Below are 22,659 nucleotides of genomic sequence, written 5' to 3' on the forward strand. Positions count from 1 at the left end.
CTGAAATGTGACACACTGTTCCTTTTAACAGTACGAGGGTAGCAATATTTTAATATCAATATTTTGCTTACAAGAAAAAATACACAGAAACATTGAATGTCATTATTTAGAGTGATAAAATATTTATTCCAATATTTCAAGCACTGCACATTCAGTCTTTTTTCACATTGCTTTGGTCCCAACATTATTTAGAGAACTGTGTGCTGAGAGATATTCATTTAATTCTCATTATCATGAAAATATAACTATAAAACATGTCAAATATATTGCACCTAAAATTTCTACAAATTCACTATATACAGTATAAAAAAAAAAAACATCAACACCGTGGAATTACTTTTCTTACATTCCAGTAAATACTGTAAATGTAAACTTAGATTGTCAGACGTATAAAGTTATCACTTGTTATTCTCTACATTCAGTTTTTGTACAACATGATCTGTAAAACATTTACTCTTATTTTCTTTGGTCTTTTTGGTCGTTTTCTCTCCAGAAATCTTCTCGTTCAGACGTTAGAACCTGGTTTCTGGATCCGGAGCCTGTAGGGTGAAGAAGAAGTTTCTTAATTTTAGACACACGAGGAGCCATCATAAAGCCTAAAGCAGGGGTCGGCAACCTTTACTATCAAAATCGACAAAATCTGTCTGGAGCCGCAAAACATTTGCAGTGAGGTAGGGGCCACATTGAGGGGGAAAAAAATTGGAGATTTCAAGAATAAAGTCAGAATATTACCAGAATAAAGCCATAACTTTATGAGAAATAAAGTCGTAATATTACCAAAATAAAGTCATAATATTACCAGAATAAAGTCTTAATATTACCAGAATAAAGTCGTAATATTACCAGAATAAAGTCGTAATATTACTGGAATAAAGTCATAATATTACCAGAATAAAGTCACAACTTTACTTGAAAAAAAGTCATAATATTACGAGAATAAAGTCGCAATATTACGAAAATAAAGTCGTAATATTACCAAAATAAAGTCATAATATTACCAGAATAAAGTCACACCTTTACGAGAAAAAAAGTCGGAATATTACCAGAATAAAGTCGTAATATTACCAGAATAAAGCCATAACTTTACGAGAAAAAAGACATAATATTACCAGAATAAAGTCTCAACTTTAAGAGAAAAAAAGTCGTAATATTACCAGAATAAAGTCATAACTTTACAAAAAAAAAAAAAAACTTGTAAAATTACTACTACTATACTACTATACATATATATACTAATATTATGACTTTATTCCCATTTTACTACGATTTTTGTTAAAAGTCCACAGGGAGCCACTGGAGAGGAGCTAAAGAGCCGCATGTTGCTCCAGAGCCGCAGGTTGCAGACCCCTGACTTAAGGCATCACATTTAAAGAATGAATATTTCAGGTAATAAAGATGGCAGACTCTGGTGCATTTTGTGTTTTTTTGTCATTTTGTTTTGATCAAACGGTCTTATCCCAGAAAAATAAACCAATAGATGAAATTAAGTTTAGGACGTGGCTAAATAAAGGAGATGAAAACAAATAAAAAAGAATACGTACGTTTCTATCTCTGCTCCTCAAGCTGCCTCCAGGGTGATGAACTGTGACTGTCGTTATAATCTGCAGAACAAACATGAACATGAAAACATATCCTCCTAATATTGTATTGTGGTATGTTACACTAAATAAAAATGTGTCGTCTTTACCTTGTCATAGTCAGATTTATTTTCCGTAGACCCCGGGTGTTTCTCCAGGATGTGCAGCATGGCGTCGTGCAGCGTCAGGAAGAAAATCGACGGCTGGACTTCATCGTCAAAGAAGCAGCAGTTGTGTAGTTTCTGCAGGATGTAAGCTGCAGGTGAGAAGAAGAGGTTATTCAAAGTACTTCAGATGGAGGTCTATCAAGGATTTGGAGACAAAGATGTTATGCACTAATGATTTTATCTGTCATCATGCGATGTTGGTTTTGTTTAAATACAGATCTGTTACTGATACTGTCGGCTGCGTGACGTCATTTTGACACCAGAAATGAGCACAAAATGAAATAAAGATGCACAGGGGTGGGTTTGTTAAACATGTCTTTGTGGGAAGTATAAATAATAAACTAGCACATGTTTTTTTTCCTTTTCCTTTAGTGTGTTATATAATTTTTTGTGCATGTATAAGGTCTGCAAAGTTACAAAGCCCAAAGTCCAGGACAAAGGGAGAAACACAACTCCTGAACTGCCTGAAACACCTTCATTGAAGTCCCGGCTTTTCTTCCATAACATGATGATGTCACCAAGTAACACATTTGCATAACGGCTAGTTTGGCACGCCCTCAAACAAAGCTCGTTAGAGCGGAGGAGGAGGAGCAGGAGCTCAAACAGAGCGTTTCAGACAGAGGATGAAAAGAGGTGCTGCAGCACAGCCGGGGATGAGAAGAGTAAAGCGTTTTTGAACATTAAAGCATGTAAACATGTTCCAATTACAAACCCCAAATATAAGTATGCACCTGAAAATTAACATAATAGGTCCTCTTTAAATAGTTCAATATTTACAGTGGAGGGGCCAGGCCTTTTGCGTGAAAAATGCAAAGACTGAAACGGTCTTTTTGTTACTTCAGTCGGATGTTTGACCTTCACTGTGTAGAATAATGTCTGTTTGACAAAAGCAATGACTTGAAATACTGTAGTTTTATACTCACTATCACAAGCCACGATGTAGACCTCGACTTCAACCCGGATCAGCTCTCTCAGCATCTTTAGAAAAAAGGTGAAGATGATTTAAAACAAAACAGCATCATATATAAAACAAACTGCTTCTGTTGCTGCTGTGAGTGAACGTCTCACCGTTTTGAGTCCCTTCAGAGCAGAGATATCCAGGAAGGAGACAGCAGCAAAGTCCAGGATCAGGCTGTGGACGTCCACTCTGGGAACGACAATGTTGGCGGGAAGGTCGGCGTTCCAGTCGACCCGGACGGGAAGGTCCTTGAAGTCGGTGGGCAGGTCCAGCTCCTCCATGTTGCTCTCATCATCTGACTCCTTGATGGGTCCAAACGAGGTGTTCAGGAAACCTTTCTGGAATGGTGAAACACAGATGATGGGTGAGAGACGAAGGAATACAGGGAGGACAAGCCACTTTGCTACCTGGAGTTAGTCAGCTTCAGAACTACTGTTTGTAGTCACTACTTGTGCCCCCTTAACAGACCGGAAACCGTGACAATACATCATGTTATTTTAGATCCAGGGGGATGATTCCCCATGACGCACCACATCCTGAAATATATGTTTTAGTAGGAGACATTAACCTATACTGTCATTCCCTCAATTTAAAGACGCCTCGAGTAAAAACTGTCTCAGCTCACCCCGCTCTCCCCTACTTATTGGGGCACATAACCGCAGTTTGAAAGTAAAAAAGGCAAGGGTACAACAATATTTGACTTTTATAGGGTCCTACTCTATCACACATTTACTCGCATCTGAGATAAGTGGAGGTGAACTTTGAACCATCTGCTGAGCAAACTCCAAATCTTTTTCAACTAAAGATTCAGCATCAGTATATAAATGTATATATACAGGAACAGGATAACAGGTGTCGTTACTTACTGATGTCCACTGAAGGTCTCCCTTCTTCAGAAGTTTCCGGATCTTCCTCAGTGCTTTATTTCTCTTTCTCAACACTCTCAACGGGTTAAATCCAACCTGAGAACACAACGAGATGCTGCTTTACAAACTAAATTAGCTCGGTTGAGCATTCTGGATATGAATTATTAGTATTTTTCTATGAGAATGTGACAAACAATAAAACAATGTTGTACTTACAGCTTCCACCAGCTTGGTCCTGAAGAACTCGATGTTGGCGAAGAAGATCGGTGATGGGATCCTGAAGATCTTCACTCCCTCCGGCTCGTATATCTGGAGAGAGTCATCGTCTTTATACCCAATATTATAGCCCGAATCATCTAACTCTCTGCCAGAAAGTGTGGACACCTGATAGAACACACACACTTACATCAATGTAGTCCTTTCTGTCTTTGTAGATATCCGTTCCTTTGATGTTGGCCAGCACGCTGCAGCGAGGGCTGAAAACAAAAGATATTAAAACTTCACTTATTTCAGATCTGATGATTAGAACACAACAAACTGCATGCTGCCAAGACTTGAAAGACAATTTCAAGCTAAGATAAAATAGTTTCGAATAAAGTTTTGCGTTTTGTGTAAGGAAATTAAAGGTCCCATATTGTAAAAAGTGAGATTTTCATGTCTTTTATATCATAAAACAGGTTTAAGTGCTATATAAATACTGTTAAACTATCAAAACGCTCAATATACGGAGAAATACACACAGCCCGTATTCAGAAATTGTGCGTTTGAAACAAGCCGTCAGGATTTCTGTCCATTTGTGATGTCACAAATATACAATATTTACAGATCATTACATGGTTTTAAACATAACGTTCTAAATGTGTCCCAGTTTATTTCCTGTTGCAGTGTTTGTAAATAACATCAGCTGACAGGAAGTAAACATGGACCCAAGCTGTTGCCTAGCAATTCTGTTGAAATGCACTAAAACGGAGCGTTTCAAGCAACGGGTGAATACAGGTATATTCAGACAGACAGTACGAGGAAAATAAATGTTTTTTTGAACATTACAGCATGTTAACATGTTCTAGTAGAAACACAAAATACAAGTATGAACCTGAAGATGAGCACGATATGGGACCTTTAAGTAAATTGTTGGCGACCAGATACTTACAACTGAGTCCTGAGGACGACACTGAGCAGCTCCACTCCGAGGCCTGCAGCCAGCCCGAGATCCAGCCCCAGCAAGATGGCTGCTAAACAGGTACCGAGCCACACCACCTGGACGGAGAAGATGGTAAGAAACAGAAGAGTTTCTTTAAAAGGGGCAATATGTCGACTTTTTTTTTTTAGCACAAAATAATAATCTTCAAATGCTGAGATGTTTGGCTTTTAAAACTATCTTTGTGAGAACTTACACAGTCTGGTTTGTCCCTCCTCCAGAGGTACGGGACATCTCTAACCTGCATCAGCATGCCCTTCAGGTTGACGATGACCACGGCACCCAGCACAGACTGGTGAAATAATCAAAGGTCAGACTCGTGAGGTACAGTGAGTGAGGGAGACGTGAGGGAGACGTGAGGAGACGTGAGGAGACGTTAGAGAGACGTGAGGAGACGTGAGGAAGTGTGAGGAGACGTGAGGGAGACGTGAGGAGACGTGAGGGAGACGTGAAGAGACGTGAGGAAGACGTGAGGGAGACGTGAGGAGACGTGAGGTTTACCTTCGGGAGCGGCTCCAGCAGGAATCCGATGGCCAACGTGACGATCATCACTATGACAGCTGACAGTAAACCAGCTACCTGAGAAGGAGACAGAACAGGTGTGTTAAACTACAGAGAGGACGAACGCTCCGCTGGCGTCTTTAATCTGACGTTTAGGCTTATGAAAACATGTTGGTCCCAGTTTATTATGCCTCAAAATAAAAGTCTGTTTTCTTCCACTATAGCTGTAATAAACCATGTGAGATTATTAGTAGAGGATACTAACCCCAACCAAACACTAGAGGTCATTGTTGTATAGAATGTTTTATTGTTCCGTCGCTGTTCCTTTAATGAATTGTCTGTACTCTGATCTCAAGAACACTGTCTAAGGTCAGGTACTTTAAAATAACTAAGTACTGTACTTGAGTAAATATAGTTACTCTTTACACTGGTGATGCAATAAAACACGGTCTTCAACGTGGCTCAAACTCACTGGATTCTGTCTCAGATTTGACTCAAACTTGTCTGTGGTTAGAATAAAGGTTAAAGGTTAAATAAGCGTATTAGTTTACCTGAGTCTTGCCTCCTGTGCTCTCCTGCACGGCGCTCCTGGACAGAGCCGTACTCGCAGCGAAAGACTTGAAGGAAGCTCCGAAGATGTTGCTGGCTCCAAAAGCTATCAGCTCCTACAGAAGAAAACACGTCTTCTTATTATCTAAATCCTGATAAAAAAAACTGTTGCTTTTTAAACTTTAAACATTATTACATACCTGGTTTCCATCTATGGTGTAATCGTGTTTTACAGAATAGACTTTAGCCACAGAGAAGGCAACAGCAAAACCAACGATGGCCATGGGGAACGCTTCCACCGCCGTCTCCTGGAAGATCTCCAGGTCCGGAGGAATCGGAGACTCGTACCTGAGAACAGACGTTGGTTTATTTCCATATTATTTAACATTTGTATTCCACCTCAGATAGCATTCTTCGTTGTGGTTATGGGTCATCAAGTTCATGGCACATAAAGGAGTGTTATGAGTGAAGAAGTACATCTCTACACACGTGTGACAGCGATACTGATGATGGGTACAGCCAGACAGATACATGTGCGTTGCTATTCTTTACGCCCTCATTATCTTTACACTGTGAGTGTCATGGTCCACGAATCAGACAGATAGGGAGAAACCCAGAAACCTTCTCAGTTTCATTGACCCCAACTAAGGATACAGCTGATTTAGAGAGATTTATTCATATAGTCGGTCAAGTAAAAGTAGTAGAGAAGCTTTAAAAGATGGTAAATCACTTGTATTAGTTAGTTTTATTACTATTTATCTTATTTTGACTCACAGTATATCTGTCTGAGATTTATGCAATCTTCAGCAAAGGGCCGCAGGTCAGATTTGAATCCGGGCCGCTGCGGTCTAAGGACTAAGCCTTGTCTGAACATGTCTGAGCCAGATATGGGTTTTTACCTCCACCAAGGCCTTTGGCCTAGGAAGGAGGTTATGTTTTCACCGTTGATGGTTTGTTTGTTTGTTTGTTTATTTGTTTGTTTGTTGTTTTGTTGTTTTGTTTGTTGGTTTGTTGGTTTGTTTGTTTGTTTGTTGGTTTGTTTGTTTGTTGGTTTGTTTGTTTGTTGGTTTGTTGGTTTGTTTGTTGGTTTGATGGTTTGTCCGTTTGGAGGATTACTCCAAAAGTCCAAGATGGATTTGAATTGAAATGTTTTGGAGGGCTGGGGTGTGGCACAATGAACAATCCATTAGATTTAGGTGGCGATCCGGATCATGATCCGGCTTCGGGATTTTTTTTTCCGGTCAGCCTGTGCATTAAAACCACAGGCTTTAAGATATGCGCAGTGTAACTGATGATGCTTTCATGACGTGTGACCCTGCCTCTTTCCCTCTGCCTGCAGAGAGAGAGAGACAGAGAGAGAGCGGGGGATGGAGAGGGACAACTCTAGATTCTGTGTTTTTTTCACATTAAACTCTGTGAAATTCCAGTTGAGTTCGACCAAAGCACACTTTGGTGATTGTTGGAAAGAGTAACGACGACGGTTTAGGTGAGTTTTACTTTGTTTCTGTTCAGTTTGAATGAAGTGTTTTACGATGCCCCGCTACGTACAGCTGATCTCAACATAAACAAAAATACACGTGGATGGCGCAAGCTGCACGGAGAGGGGGGGCGGAGGTCTGCGCTCTCCGAGTGCTATTCTAGTTATCTTTATTTGACCTGAAGGGTGAAGTTATTACTGCAATATGTGAAATATGACCACGCTGAATGTTTGTGTTTCCCTGTAGTCGCTTGGTGTTGTATGTTGTTCTTTCTATTGCACTACTATAACATGACACTGTCACTCACAAGTGCTTTAACATTATTATCATTTTGTGATTGTAAATCTGTAAACAAAAGGTGGCCTTGACCTTTTGCAAAGTACCCGTATGTGGCGCTCTGATGTATTGTGCAAAACGTCTCACCCTCTTGGAATAGGCCCAACAACCTCAATGCCGTATTTCGTCTTGAAGTCGAACGCGTATGAAACTCCACATGCGATGACAGTCTGCAGGAGAAACGACAGAAGTTGTGAAGGCCTGACTCACAGGATCAGTTTCAAAATAAGAGATATTTATTATTAACTCCTTGTTTACAGTTTGTGAGCTGTTTCCTTGAACCGACATTTGTCATAAATGATCTCATAAATCAGATTAATGATTGTCGCTCTCCATAAAAAGTCACATCCAAATTAATATTTAACAAGCCTTCAATGGCTTTTGGAAATAAAGATCACGTTGCGCAACGTTGCTCACCATGATGACCTCGATGGGGATGGGCACCGGCAGCTTGGATTTGAATCTGTCGTTCAGCTCCTTCACGATGAACACCACCACCATGATCACTAAGGAGATCACCACGTCGCACACGTTGGTGGAGGTGATCTGATTGAAGATGATCTCCAGGGTCTGAACACGAACAAAAAGAGAAGTCAGGTCTAGTTCAGGGGTCAGCAACCTTTACTATCAAAAGAGACATTTCTGGCCAAAAAATAAATAAATAAATGTGTCTGGAGCCGCAAAACATTTGATCATTGTGATGAAGGGAACACAGTTTATAGTCTAAGTATATAGTATATAAGTCTAATGCAGTGAGGGCCAAAGAGACAATGTACTACGGAGTATTAGGACCACATTGAGGGAAAAAACATCTGAGATTTACAGAATCAGAAGTCACAATATTACAAGAATAAAGTCATAACTTTACGAGAAAAAAAGTTTTAATATTACGAGAATAAAGTCACAACTTTACGAGAAAAAGTTCGTAATATTACGAGAATAAAGTCATAACTTTACGAGAAAAAAGTCGTAATATTACGAGAAAAAAGTCGGAATATTACGAGAATAAAGTCATAACTTTACGAGAAAAAAGGAAAATAACACGTAAAATTACTACTTTATAATATTATGACTTTATTCTCGTAATCTCAGATTTATTTTTTTTCCTTAATGTGGCCCTAATACTCCGTCGTACCGTCGTACTATAGACATACAACAATGATAAATAAAAATGAAAATGTAAACAAAGAACAGTTATTCATTTCCATTTTTATAAATCCACAGGGAGCCACTGGAGAGGAGCTGAAGAGACGCAGGTTGCTGACCCCTGGTCTAGCAGACGAATGATAAACAGTGATATAAACAGCTGTTCTGTGCTTACATATATGAGAGCGAGCGGACCGCTGATGCCCTTAACGGTCAACCCCAACACAAACTTGAGCTGAGACACCAGGATGTGGACGGCAGCCGCTGTGGTGAAGCCGGACACCAGAGTGTCGGACAGGTACATGACGACAAAGCCCACCTGCATGACACCCATAGCCAGCTGGAAGAGACAGAGAGAGGGCATGATGATGATGTGGTGGCAGTAAATGAAAATAACTGTAGAGAAAGGTCAGAGGTCAGAGGGTTTAGATCTAAAGAAGAGTGTGTTTCACCTGCATGATCCCGGCGAGGAAGCTGACAGAAGAAGCCACCAGAACTCTCTGTTCGTCTCTGGTTAGGCCTTCAAATGCTGTGATGTTGAGGGTTGGCGGACCCTCGTCGGGGACCAGCCTGGTGACCACCGAGCCGATCATCAGACACAAGACCGGGAACGGACCTGCAACGTGTGAGAGAGATTAGCTGAGTTGTAGCCTTTTGAGAACAGCTATAAGGACGGGGAAACACACGGAAAGTAAACTGGCCTTACCCACTGAGATGTGTCTGGAGGTGCCGAGGAAAAAGTAAAGGACAACAGGGAAGAAGGCGGAGAAGAGTCCGTACCAGGGCGGCAAAGAGGCCAGCAGACAGTAGGCCAGACCTGAAACACAAAAACAGCCACATATTATACATATTTATGAATGAATGAATGACGTATGTGCTCAGTGAAAAAGAGATCATTTGAAACATGTGTTGGACGATGTGAAACAAAACAGTATTTATAAAAGAATTCATGATTTGTTGTTTTCCCATAAACACTAAATAAACTTAACCTGAATTAAAGGTGAGAACTATTTAAATAGCATATATATATAAAGATAAAAACGGGTGCTTTGTTCGTATGATAACCCAGACCTGCTGATAAAGATAGTATATATTATCACTCTAAACAGCTCCAACACCAGAGGATAGGTTATCGTGTATTATCAGATTAGACGCACGTTTTGATGATAAAATAGTGTCGTTTAGGAGGGGAGACAAAAGAATGTAGGTGAAAGCCAAACGACAATCTGGGGATTCTCTGAAGGAAACGCTGAAACGCTTCTGACACACATTTTTACTGTAGTTCCTGTAATTACTCACTACGACCTGTGACTATTGCGTCATGACTGTGTGCCCAACATTTCCAACCAATGACATGATAGCGACCCTTGTCCGACCCACCTCTCGATCTGGGTCGGTTAAAGGGACTGTATGTATCTTTTTAAACGTATAAACCTTTTTTAAGCCACAGGGGTCACTGTTAACAGGCAATTTCTGATTCTTACATAGAGTCCCTTTAAAGGGACTGTTTATAACTTCTTACACGTATAAATCATTGCGGGTCGGTGTCCCATGCGCGCTCACGTGTGTCTACGCTGTTCAGACTCAGACTCCAACACAAACTACAGCGAAGCACCAAAACCTCTTGGTTGTATCTAGTGAAGCCCGTCTGTTAAACAGTGTTGGCCGCGGTCGGAGGACGCGGGGGAGACGGTAGCTTTGGTCTCCAGGACCAGAGTCTCTGCTCCTCTGCTCCTCTGCCTGCCTTCACTCACACACCACGCTCGTTCTCGCTCTTTCGCTCCACTCTCACGTGCATGCTGCTCACTCCACACTGCAGAAGAGTTAGTTTAGCTCTGAGAATATCTAGTGAATGTTCAGTGGACGTTTGTGCAGAAATAACTGCTGCAGCTCCTCCAGACCAACAGAGGTTTCCCGTGTCTTGTGAAGTGACGGGGCTCCGCAGAGAGAAACGTTATCGTCTCCGACCAAAACTCCGGCGTCTCCCCTGTTCCCTCCGGCCGCGGTCGGGAGGCTGAGGCAGGAAAAGCCAACACTAGGATCAGCAGTGATTCATGGAGAGACCTTCGTCTGGTCAGCTAACATTACTGCCAAGCAGCTGAAATATAGAGTGATATTGTGCTTTTAGCTGACGTGTGTCTCCTCACTGTTTTGAGCGATGCTCCTTCATGTCTATGTAGAGCGAGCACAAGCGCGAGCAACAGGACGCTGACTTTCGTTGACTTAACAGCCACAGTTGTCGCTGTTAACAAGCATTTCTGATTTATACAAACAGTTCCTTTAATTGTTTTTTTTTATTTTATTGCCAATGTGTGAACAGGTTGTAATTAGGGATGCACCGATACCAGTATCGGGTATTGGGTCCAATACTGTGCTCATGTACTCGTACTTGCAAAACGGCTCCGATACAACGGCACCGATTCCACTTTACAGCAGAGTGACGTTAACATCTCGTCACCTTCTTTCGGGTCCCATGAATAGGCCAATGTAGGAGCCCTTCAGGCAAATCAGTAACAGGACTCTACACATTCCCCCCGCCTCCTCCTCCTCCCTAGGAATGTTCAAACATGCTATATTTTTTTTTCTACCGATACCAAAACTGTGTGATTAAAGATGCATTTTTCTCCTCCCTTTGGTTAGGTCATGCAGCGGGAATGAGGCTACTGATAAAGTTTCATCTTCATTATCGTCATTATCAGGTCAGTGGGAGTGTTTTCAGCGTAACGGTGTGTCCACATTAAACCATTTCGGGTTAGGGTTAGGGTTAGGGTTAGGGTTAGTGCTGTTGTGTGTTAGTGCTGACACGCATCACCCATCCAGGTTTTATCAAAATGGTGTCAGATATATTATATTAGATGGACTCAAATGTGAGGTTTGTTCCTGTTGTTTTCCATATTTGATAATTGACAATGAGGAAATACAGACTTGCATTACAGAACAAATCTTCACCTTACACCTTCAGATGCTTTAAAGTGAGACACTAAACGTTTACCTTGCAGGACGGCTACCAGTCCGGTGCTGATACCAGACACGATGTCGCTGAGCAGCCACTCTTTGATTCGGTATATTTTCATCCAGCCGATGACCGGCAGCAGAGACAGAGCTGTGTTCTTGGCTCGTTTGGTGTCACATCTGCAATGGTACAGTATGTACAGTATGATTATCCAGGTGTGTTCACCTGATGAAATCATTGAGAAACAGACTCAAGATCTTAAATACAATGAGAGTGATTGTACTTCATTTAGAGTATGAAGTATTCCTTTAAATCATCTATCATAATCTTCTATATGTCAGTGAAAGACAGGTTAAAGGGGAGTACATCATACTTAAAGTATCACCAAGTACACACAGACAAGAAAGACAAATCAAAGGCTGAATATCGGTGAGAGTGAAGGCAGGAAAGCAAGAAGAAGAACTGTGCTAAAGTAATGCATCACCTAGTAGGGGAGAACGGGGCCAAATGTGCCAATTTTTAAACTTTCTCCGTTACTATAACAAAGCAACTCTGTCTCCTACTAAATTACGTTCACATACACATTTTCTCCCGGATTACAGTTGCAGTTTCGTAATGCTATAAATTTATACAAAACTAAGGAAAAAATACAACAAAACTACTTGGTTAAGTTTAGGTAACAAAACTACTTTGTTAGGTTCAGTAAAAAAAAACATCATGGTTGGCTAAATTACTACGTTTGTTACGTTATTAAGCTATGGACATAAATTAGAATAAACAAACGTTGACTTTTAGTTTGAAAGTCTCGTGTTTGTTTGACCCATTCACCACCCCGATCTCCTCATCTTCCTCACGGACTTCATCATTACATGACATGTATTTGTGATGCGTCAATAACAAATGGAATCCATTATTTATTTGTCTCATTTTGTTTGTTTTGTTAGAATTGCCCTGTCCCGTTAATTCTGTCATGTCACCAGATGTATTTTCTTTATTTATTTATTTATTTATTTATTTATTTATCTATTTTTTTGTTTTTGTTTGTCTTGTCAAATTTCACCTGTCTTGTCTTGCTTCACTAAATAAAATAAATAAATAACAAATCTAATTAGCATGAAAATATGTTTCCCTTTAAACGTAATTCCATTTTTTTTACAGTTTTGTCGTATGGAAAAGTATATATTTTTTTAGGAGATAGGGCGGAGGTGCAAAGTAAACCTGTTACTATTTTAAACAAGAAAAATTGGTCGGCATGAAATAAACCTAAATAAAATGTATAACTTTCTACAAAGTTCTTGTACTCCAGAAAGTCTTACAGACTTAGAATAGGCGTGTTGGCTCAAAACCTCTTTGCATCCTTAAACATCATAAATAATATAATAATAATGTATTTTTGTTTTACTTTCTACAAACATAAATTACATGTTTCATGTGTTATATACATGCAGGATTGGACCTTATGTATTGTGCTACAGTGTTAGTTTGTATATTAAAGTAAGTGGAGCAAGAACCACTTTACTTTACAAAATCTGACATGAACCATCATAATTTGGCCTCAATTTGAACTGTTAAACAAAATGTAGGTTGTGATATTGTATGAAAAGTTGTGGGTTTTATTTATATATATGTGTGTGAGTTGTACTTGAAGTACAGTTTTAGGATTATGACCAAAGAAACAGCCGAAAACCACACAAGAAACAAAAACCAAAAGCGTGCTCCTTACGTGAAGTACTGCTTGAAGTGGTCCAGCATGGTCTTGCGGTGCCTGTAGACCACCTCATGGTCCTCTGCGAAGGACTCCTCCGAGTACAGCGGCCTGGCCACCACGTACTGCTGAGCTCCCGGTCGCATCATCTCGTCTCGTCTCTGCTGCCTGGAGCGCTGCTGCTTCCACTCCTCTATGTGGCTCTGAGATCACGTTAATCACATTAAGGGTTAGGAGGAGGCTCCTGTGTTGCCTTTGAACATCACTTATCAAACAACGTTAAGAGCAAACAACAAAGGTCCAGACTCCCAAAAGAGAGGCAGAGCACAGGAGCCAGGTCAGGACCTGGGGTTGGGTTCGGAGGGTTGTCAGGCTCTATTTGAGCTCTAGAAACGAGGACGCCTGAGAGGATAGATTTGAGTTTTAGCACTAAAATGTCTCCCTGACTTTTCCAAGATCAACTGGAGACCAAAACACATCACCTCTGCTTGTGAAGATCCTCTGATTTCAAAGATTTCACACCCAAAAGCTTAAAAAAGTAAAGTACAGCAACTTGTCCCACCTACCTTACTGTGTCCTAATCCGTCTCAAATCCAAACTCTCCTCTCTCTCGTCTTCCTCCTCCTCCCAGCTCCTGGAGATCAACTGGGACCTCAGACGGCTTTGCCATCAATAAATGCCACCTCTCTGCCTTGCTTATCACGACTGTAATTATTAACAGCAATTATGATGAAGTCCCCGTTTCGCACAACTTCTGGACGCCCGCCTTATCCTTGACCATTGTTCTTACTGATATCTGCGAGCTGCAACTTTCAGCCGGAGACTTTCCGCCCCCCAGAAGAGCGTTTGGAAGATATTAGGGAGGATAGGGAGGATGTGGACATAGGACAGGACAGGACAGGACAGGACAGGTCATTGTTGTGAAGTGGAAATCAAGTAGCTTTTCAGGATGGGAAAAAGGTCGGCTGCTGCGAAGCACCGTGGTGCACTTCAAGGGTAAAAATAGTCTGAGATTGTTTGAGGAAAAAACTGCTGAATGCAAGAGTCGTATTCCAAGATTCATTTATCCAGCGTGTGATAAGACACACTGATAATCAGATTCCATAAACACATTAGAGGTCAGTCTTTAAAAGAGAAATGACCTTTTATGTTTTGTTTTTTGGATATAGAGCTGACGGGAAAGAGAAAGTCTTCCTTCAAAATTTAAGGCAACACCAACCGAGCTGATAAGAAAGAGCAGAAACTGTAGGTGCGTGTGTGTGTGTGTGTGTGTGTGTGTGTGTGTGTGTGTGCTGCTCGCTGGTTTCAGTGCAATCTTATCAAAGTGTCGACCCAGAATTAAGTGGAAGTACGGCAATGCCTGCCTCTGTTGTTTGTCCAGGATCAAGCACAGTTCAGGCCAGGTTCATGGGAAATGGACCCAGATGCATGAATACCAGTAGGGAAACTCCCAGCTCTGAGAAGTGAAGCCAATCCTGAAGTGTCTCAAACCTGCATTCTCTCTACCAGCCAGCAGGGGGCGACTCCTCTGGTTGTATAGAAGTCTATGAGAAAATGAGCCTACTTCTCACTTGATTTATTACCTCAGTAAATGAGTTTTTTGGTCTCAATCGTTAGTTTCAAGTCTTCTTCAATACAGCATGATGTTCATTTAGTAAATTATGGTCCCATTTAGAGTCACATAGACCATAAAGAAGAGTATGCTTTATGGCGTGGCTACCTTGTGATTGATAGGTCGCTACCACGACGTTGTCTGGTCTGGGAGTCTTATTCAGCGATTGTTTATACTTAGCTCCCCTTGTGTCACTTCTGGTTGCAAAAGACCAAGATGGAGATGGTAGTGTCTAGAAGGGAATCCGCAAGTTGGGGAAACTCTTGGAAGATAGTTAAGGTTAGGCATTGATCTTGGGTTAAGGATAGGTCATTGGGCAGCGAGTCTCACAAGACTTTTTGCAGGTCTCAGATCAGATTTCACAATTTGCGGGTTACCTTCTAGAGACGACCAATGGCAACGACCACACACCAAGATGGCAACGGCTTAAATGTCAAACTCAAGGCTTCAAAACGGCACTCCATAAACCAACGGGTGACGTCACGGTGACTACTTTCACTTCTTATATACAGTCTGTGATGAAGTTTTGAGGATTGGACGTTCGATCATGGACATATTCCAACATATTATTAGAATATTTGTGATCATGATTATTGGATTTCTAATAGTGAACGTGTGCTTTGTTTGCTTGCAACACTGGAACAGTAACTGGTGGGTAATATCTGCAGCTCATATAAATGACTGTAATAAACCGGCGTCATGTGATCAGGTGGTTTCAGGCCAGCCTTTGTTCTATCACACCATGCTCATTGATAATGATTGATATCTGATGAATGCTGGAACAATGATGTGCTGTCAATTACACCAAGGTCAGACACTTTCCACTGGGTATTTATTTCCATTGATAAAAAAAAAAAAAAAAACAGAAGGAAAGAATGTGTTCATGGACTGTGTGGTCATGTACAGTATGACGCGTTCACTACGGACAAAATTAGTAAACAAAATTTTAACAACACAGACTGTAAATTTCTTGAAAATTTTAATTTTTAATTGTCTTATTTATTGTTTCAGTTTTATTATTTTACTAATATATATACATATATATATATTATTTTGTTTTACTCTGTCGTGTCTATTTGTTCGTTTTTGTTTTGTTGTGTTGTAAAAAAAAAAAGAAAATATTTCATAAATAAAATAAACATCTATAATTATCTGTTATCCTGTAATTTTTCACACAATTATCTGCAATCAAAATAAATCAAGTTTTGTCAATCGATCAAAATAGTTAATCGCGATTAATCGCGAATTAATCGCACATTTTTGTATCAGTTCAAAATGTACCTTAAAGGGAGATTTGTCAAGTATTTAATGCTCTTATCAACATGGGAGTGGACAAATATGCTGCTTTATGCAAATGTATGTATATATTTATTATAGTAAATCATTTAACAACACAAAGCAATGACAGATATTGATCCAGAAACCCTCACAGGTACTGCATTTAGCATAAAACAATATGCTCAGATCATAACATGGCAAACTGCAGCCCAACAGGCAACAACAGCTGTCAGTGTGTCAGTGTGCTGACTTGACTATGACTTGCCCCAAACTGCATGTGATGATCATAAAGTGGGCATGTCTGTAAAGGGGAGACTCGTGGGTACCCATAGAACCCATTTACATTCACATATCTCGAGGTCAGAGGTCAAGGGACCCCTATGACAGTTTTTCTTCGCTAAAGTTTAGTGCAAGTTTGGAGCATTATTTAACCTCTTCGGAACAAACTAGTATGACATGGTTGGTACCGATGGATTCTTTAGGTTTTCTAGTTTCATATGATGCCAGCATCTTCACTCTAGATTTAAAACTGAGCCGCTACAACCTGAGAAATCGCAAGTTGAGTTAATGCGTTAAAGAAATTAGTGGCGTTAAAACGATTTTGCGTTAATGCATTATTATTTAACTTTGAAAGCCCTAGTTTTATGTAATGAGACAGAATACACTTGTTTTCCACCGTGTCTCAAGCAAATTATCTTTATGCAAGTTGCAATCGACCATTTACTAAACTCCTCCCCCCAAAAAGTGATTGTCCAATCACAGCTTAGCAACCGTTAATTAGGCACGGAAGTTCTGTTGAATGGCGTCTAACTACTTTCGCTTTGTTTGACCCAGCGGCAGCGGCGACACCATGAAAGCGGTGCGCCTCAAAGCGAAGTTAGGCCCTATATTCGTCGTCCCACTGGAGTTTGCGGTGCATCTGTGGATCATCGGATATGATTCTCCCCCTGTATCCATAAAAAATGTCTTATCAGACAGGAGTGAATGTTCTCTCATTAAAAACGAAAAAGTAAAGTGAATTCCAGAGGACGAGAACAAACCTGCAACTTCAGCACACAGAGTGTCCTGGACTGTGGAGCTGGTGAGAACAGGATGTGGTGAGACAGACAGATAGAGGGAAGAGTGGGTTTGAGGTCAGGGAGGTAATCTGCTTGACATTGCAACACCGTAACGTCTCTGCTCTGATGATCTCATGATAGTATTTACATAAGACACACTAACAAGAAAACACACTATCTGTCTGTTTATTGTTACTGTGTGAGAGTGAAACGAGGCATTTGGGAATTGTAGTCTGACAGGGAAAGACATAAAATGAAAAAGCTTCAAGTGGCACTCGTTGTTACACATGAAGTTCAGTTTGTCATGGGGGTGTACTACATAGCCTGTAAAAACAGCTGTGGTAGAGATCGGGTGGTGGAGCCGCGGTACCGAGGTCGCACCCACACACACCCGCCCGAGCCAATCACGAGCCGAGCACGACCGCAGCTTATTAGCGTGAGCCACTTAGCTGTTACGTTAGCACCACAGTACTAACCATAATATCTCTATAAATAGATTTATAATCAAACTGACACACGTTCTATTACACAGGCCGGTGACGGTTATGGAAAGTTAAAGTTAACATCTCCCCTCTCGTACAATTCCACGACTACTTCACTCAGAGCAGCTGTCAATCACAGCTGTCAATCATGACGTCTCACCCGCTTTTTATAGCATCAGATAACTAATTAAAACCAAACTTATCAAATGGACTCTTCTCCTAAACACACAGTAAACACGACCCCATTTGAACGCAAATTCCTTTCAACGCCACTAATTTCTTTAACGCATTAACGCAACTTGTGATTTTTACCTTATGGCCGGCGCAGTTTTAGAACTAGAGTAAAGATACTGGTATCATATGAAACTACAAAACCTAATGAATCCATCGGTACCAACCATGTCGTACTAGGTTGTAGCAAATGAGGTTAAATAACGCTCCAAACTTACACTAAACTAGCATGGCCGTTTTCAAAGGGGCCCCTTGACCTCTGACCTCCAGATGTGTGAATGAAAATCGGTTCTATGGGTACCCACGCACAGATATTACTTATATCATTAACAATGACTTTGTTCCATTCAAGTGTCCCATGACGGTGGGACAGTGAACAATACCAGGACAATGAAACTGATGGAATTCATGTACACACAGTAGATGACATTTAAGATAAAGACCACATGGAAATAAATTCAAGGCTGCTGGAAAACACATCTGATATCTGATGATTAACAACACCTTTCACTCCATTGTATACTGTTATCTCTGCTGACAGGAAGGTGGGAAGTTCACCCACACATAATGTACAGAACAGCTTTGACTAGACAGATGAAACAGTAGAGAGAGAAACCGTATAGATGCCCAGCAGAGAAACACAAATGTTCATAATATACAATATAAAAGCCAGATTTTACTAAGAAATACACCCTTACAAGTTTATTTTATGAAGTATACATAAGTAAAGTTCAAGTATACTTTATGTAAGTCTATTAATATCAATGTGCTAGTAGTATACTTCTAAATGTGCTACTTTAATACTTCTTGGGACTAAATTGGCCCACTTTTTAGTTTATAAAAGTATACTTTTAAGTGTACTTTACGTGTAAACTTTGAGTACATCTAAGTTGTATTTTGTACAGCAACTATACTATGAACTATACTGGAATTGAATAGGTATACAGTTATTGATTATATATTTGTAGCCCACTTTTTAGTTCATGAATGTACACTTTGTTAGATTAGATTCAACTTTATTGTCATTGCACATAGTACGAAATGCAGTTTTGCATCTAACCAGAGTGCAAAGTAAAGTGTAGTGTAGTAAAGTGGTGATAAGACAATATATACAAGATATAATATATAGATGAAGAGAAATGATTACAGCTCCCTGCTACTTGTTTTATTGTTTATAGAACAGATTATATATTTGCCTTTTATGTGTACGTACTCTTTAACGTTTTTTCTTTTTTTTAACGGTCTCGTGATTATCTTTTAAAGCTTTTTAATTTCATTTTTTGTATACTTTAACTTATAGTACTTAGCCAATGATTTATGTAATGTAATACATAAAGAGACTTGCTCCTTTTTTCTATTTGACTTGATGTTTTGTGATGATAAAACAATAATTAAAACACTCAAATGCCTCCACGGTGAACGGATAATTAAAAAAGCGTACAATTTTTTTTGATGAATTGAAGTAAATTCATATCAAAACATCCGTTTACAAACTCTCAGACTTTAAAAGGCTACTCTATTAAAACATAAGCACAACTACAAGCCAAGTCCACCTTTCTGTGTAAAGAATACTTAATTATACTTTTCTTAAGTATATCTTAAGTACAAGTATAAACCAAGTATACTTAGACTTCTCTGTATACTTGTCTGTAAGTGAACTGAAAGTATACTCTTTTATTTTAAGTTTAAACTAATAGCACACTTGAATAAACTTCTATTAGTTAAGGGCAGTCAGGAAATCCATCAAAAATAATAAATAGTCCTTCAAGTAATCTTCCAATAAACAGTTTGTGTTACAGCGACCGAGGCTCGACACATGAAAGGTGTTTTTTTATGGCATAGACTTTAAACCCGTCATGGGCAATAAATAAGGACAACCACCGGTCGGAGATTGTGTCCAGAGATAACAAGATGACATCAAAGATTAATGACGATGAGCTGATAATGACGATCGACAGCAGGATTGTGGCTCTATGACTTCCAGTTGTGGAGGAACATATACTGCAATTTGCCAGTAAATAATAACACATCTATTGTCCCATGATGATGCAGAGAAAGTGTAAATAATGTCACTTACCGGTGCAGAAGGTCAACTCATGATCCGGCTTCCAGTGTCTTTAAAGTCCTCCTTTCCTCTAGCCTTTATATCTTTGCGATGCATTCACCAGAGGACCACAAACTGATGTGGTTGTACATTTAAAGTTTGGTGTATGTGGGAGAGGAAGCTGTGTATGTGAGCACTTCTGTGACTAATGTTACCAACCATGCAGCGTTGTCACACAGTGGCTTTTCAGGACAGAGTAAATATTGTTTTACCACGAGTGGAACAATGTTGATGACTAGACCTTCAAAGCTTTTCCACCCAGGAATGAATGAATGTCAACAAGGGGTACAAAGTTTACAGGTTCACGTGGGCCGAGAGAAAACAAAAATCAATAAACATAACGGAAAGTTTTCAACCTATATGACCTCAAACCTGCTGAATTGTGTTTCAAATTATCGTCCAAAAATTCAAATCTTTGTCAAATATCAGGGTGGAATTAAAGAGAAATGTGTATAAAAAACAAAATAGAGGTAGAGACAATGCTTAGTTGGTACACTTCCAAGGAATTCATTCCAGTAAATTGCAAGCAGAGAGTCACTTAGTCAGAGGAACACACTGCTGAACATGCAAAAAAATGACAGGAAACTTCCTCGTAATTACATGGCATATACCCATGAAATAGAGCGCCACTGTAGAAACTGTACTGTTGTGTTATAGTTGCACAATTAAAAAAAAAAGAGTCAGCAACTAACTCTGTAATGTCAAGAAGAGTGCTCCAGGGATGACGTGTTTTTGTAGGCCAAACAGGAAGTTAGCGTCGCTCTGGGTTCCCTCCACAAAAAGCCAATGGGATTGTTCCATTGGGTTTTGGATTATTGCAGAAAATAAACTCTGTGGCAAACAAACGTTTATGATACTTTTACACGTTTTGTTCTGTAAGATAATCTCCACAAATGAACACCACTTTTATGATTTTTGAAGCGTGAATGCAATCGCCAGAGGTGTAAAAGCTAACGTTAGGCTATAAACAAACTACTAGTCTCATCTACTAACAGGTGTACTTTGGACAGAGCCAGACTAACTGGTTTCAGTCTTTATGCTAAACTAAGTTCAGCTACTCTAATTGTCTCCTTTAAAATGGTCTCCTGAATTTAATCTTATTTAATTTGTGTACATAGACACGAATTTCCCTTTTTTTTGGTGACGCTCAGCACGACTTTCAACGACGTATTTCTAATGCTTTTTCCTACGAATGTCCGCTCCAGTCTTTTCAAAATAAAACTGCTTTGATTTAAATCGACTTGGTTAGTTAGTTGGTTTGTTGGATTACGGAAGTTACGTAACAAAAACTACTTAGTTAGCTTTAGGAAAAGATTGTGGTTTGGGTTAAAATACATCCGGAAGTGGTGTAACCAGACGAGACGACAACTCGGCAGGAGTGTATTTCCCAAAATGCCGACTTTAAGTTTGTGAGGAGCTCTTGTGTTTAAAATGTTTTTGAAATATGTTGTTTTGAAAGCAGAAGTGTGCTCTTCACGGGTTCTATCATGGCACCAAGAAGGATACTTTTCTTCTAGTTATGTCAGAGTTATTCCCTGCTGAAGGATACAGATAACTCTGAACCCAAAGCTAAAGAGATAACAGCGGTGTGTTTCAGTCTCTCTCCTCGGGGTCGGTGGTGTTTTCAGACGTTCGGTTGCCCGTCAGAGGGAGGAAACAAAGTGTTTATTCCTCCGACCGCAGTCACATGGCGAGCAGTCCTCCGCCAGAGATGAGTGTTTATTCTTTTGTTCCTCTCCAAGCCCTCAACTCACACTCAAAACAAGTGTCATGGGACGTTTGCTGATGGAAATCAACACTGAGCCTATGCCAGGAGATGTGGGGGCTGACTCAACAGAGATGGATTGGTCTTAAAAATAACTGCAATTGTGTTTCATTGCTGCAGAAGAAGCCAGCAGGCTGATTAAAGGTGCTACATTTACCCTTCAAGCATCAACAGATGCTGTGATTATAAAGTATTCGTCTGGCATTTACTAGGAAACTCTACAGCTACTGTTTGTCTTCCTGACCCAATTTCATCACTAGTTCCTCCTAATTTTCGTCACTCCGGTTCGGCTTGTTTTGGCCACATCACAGTAAACACAATATTAGTAGTTGGCTTTTATTCTAATAACTAATGACTGTAAATTTAGATTGTATGGACTCAGTAGTAGAGGTGAAACGCTGACCCCTATTTGTCTGGAGCATGAGGCCAGATCTTCTTACACATCACACCTTTAACTCGCTCACCTGACCAAACATGGTACATTAAAGTGATGCAGCTGTAAATCTTCTGATACTCCAGGATGGAAATTTACTTCCTGAAGCTTTTAAGGTTAATTTCTAATTACGGTTTCTATTTTAAGAGAAGACAACAAAGGCCGTCAACCACTTTATTTTACAATGTGCTTTGAAACATGTGATTCATACTGATACAGTCACATTTTATAGACTGGGGGTTTAATATCATGTGGCAATAAT

General features: G+C 40.0%; 1 protein-coding gene across 4 annotated transcripts; it reads right to left on the bottom strand.

Moving 5' to 3' along the window:
* Nucleotides 1–97: 97 nt before the first annotated feature.
* Nucleotides 98–20,347, bottom strand: LOC119482545 (chloride anion exchanger-like). Of its 4 annotated transcripts, none has more exons than XM_037760162.1 (21): nucleotides 20,173–20,347; nucleotides 13,453–13,637; nucleotides 11,769–11,908; nucleotides 9,483–9,593; nucleotides 9,229–9,392; nucleotides 8,952–9,116; nucleotides 8,048–8,200; nucleotides 7,718–7,800; nucleotides 6,017–6,164; nucleotides 5,819–5,932; nucleotides 5,268–5,345; nucleotides 4,963–5,058; nucleotides 4,719–4,825; nucleotides 3,975–4,044; nucleotides 3,785–3,877; nucleotides 3,569–3,664; nucleotides 2,813–3,040; nucleotides 2,668–2,722; nucleotides 1,688–1,833; nucleotides 1,542–1,601; nucleotides 98–539 (listed from the first exon to the last, which is right to left on the bottom strand). In XM_037760162.1, exons 2-21 carry the CDS (start codon nucleotides 13,581–13,583, stop codon nucleotides 513–515), a joined length of 2,265 nt encoding a protein of 754 aa, XP_037616090.1. In that variant the 5' UTR covers nucleotides 13,584–13,637; nucleotides 20,173–20,347; the 3' UTR covers nucleotides 98–512. The 4 variants fall into 4 exon arrangements, with proteins under 4 accessions (XP_037616090.1, XP_037616091.1, XP_037616089.1 ...); XM_037760163.1 differs by lacking the exon at nucleotides 20,173–20,347 and adding an exon at nucleotides 13,997–14,602; XM_037760161.1 differs by lacking the exon at nucleotides 20,173–20,347 and adding an exon at nucleotides 14,001–14,595.
* Between the last annotated feature and the right edge of the window lie 2,312 nt (nucleotides 20,348–22,659).

The sequence above is a fragment of the Sebastes umbrosus genome, chromosome 23 (assembly GCF_015220745.1).
Source record: "Sebastes umbrosus isolate fSebUmb1 chromosome 23, fSebUmb1.pri, whole genome shotgun sequence".
NCBI lineage: Eukaryota > Metazoa > Chordata > Actinopteri > Perciformes > Sebastidae > Sebastes > Sebastes umbrosus.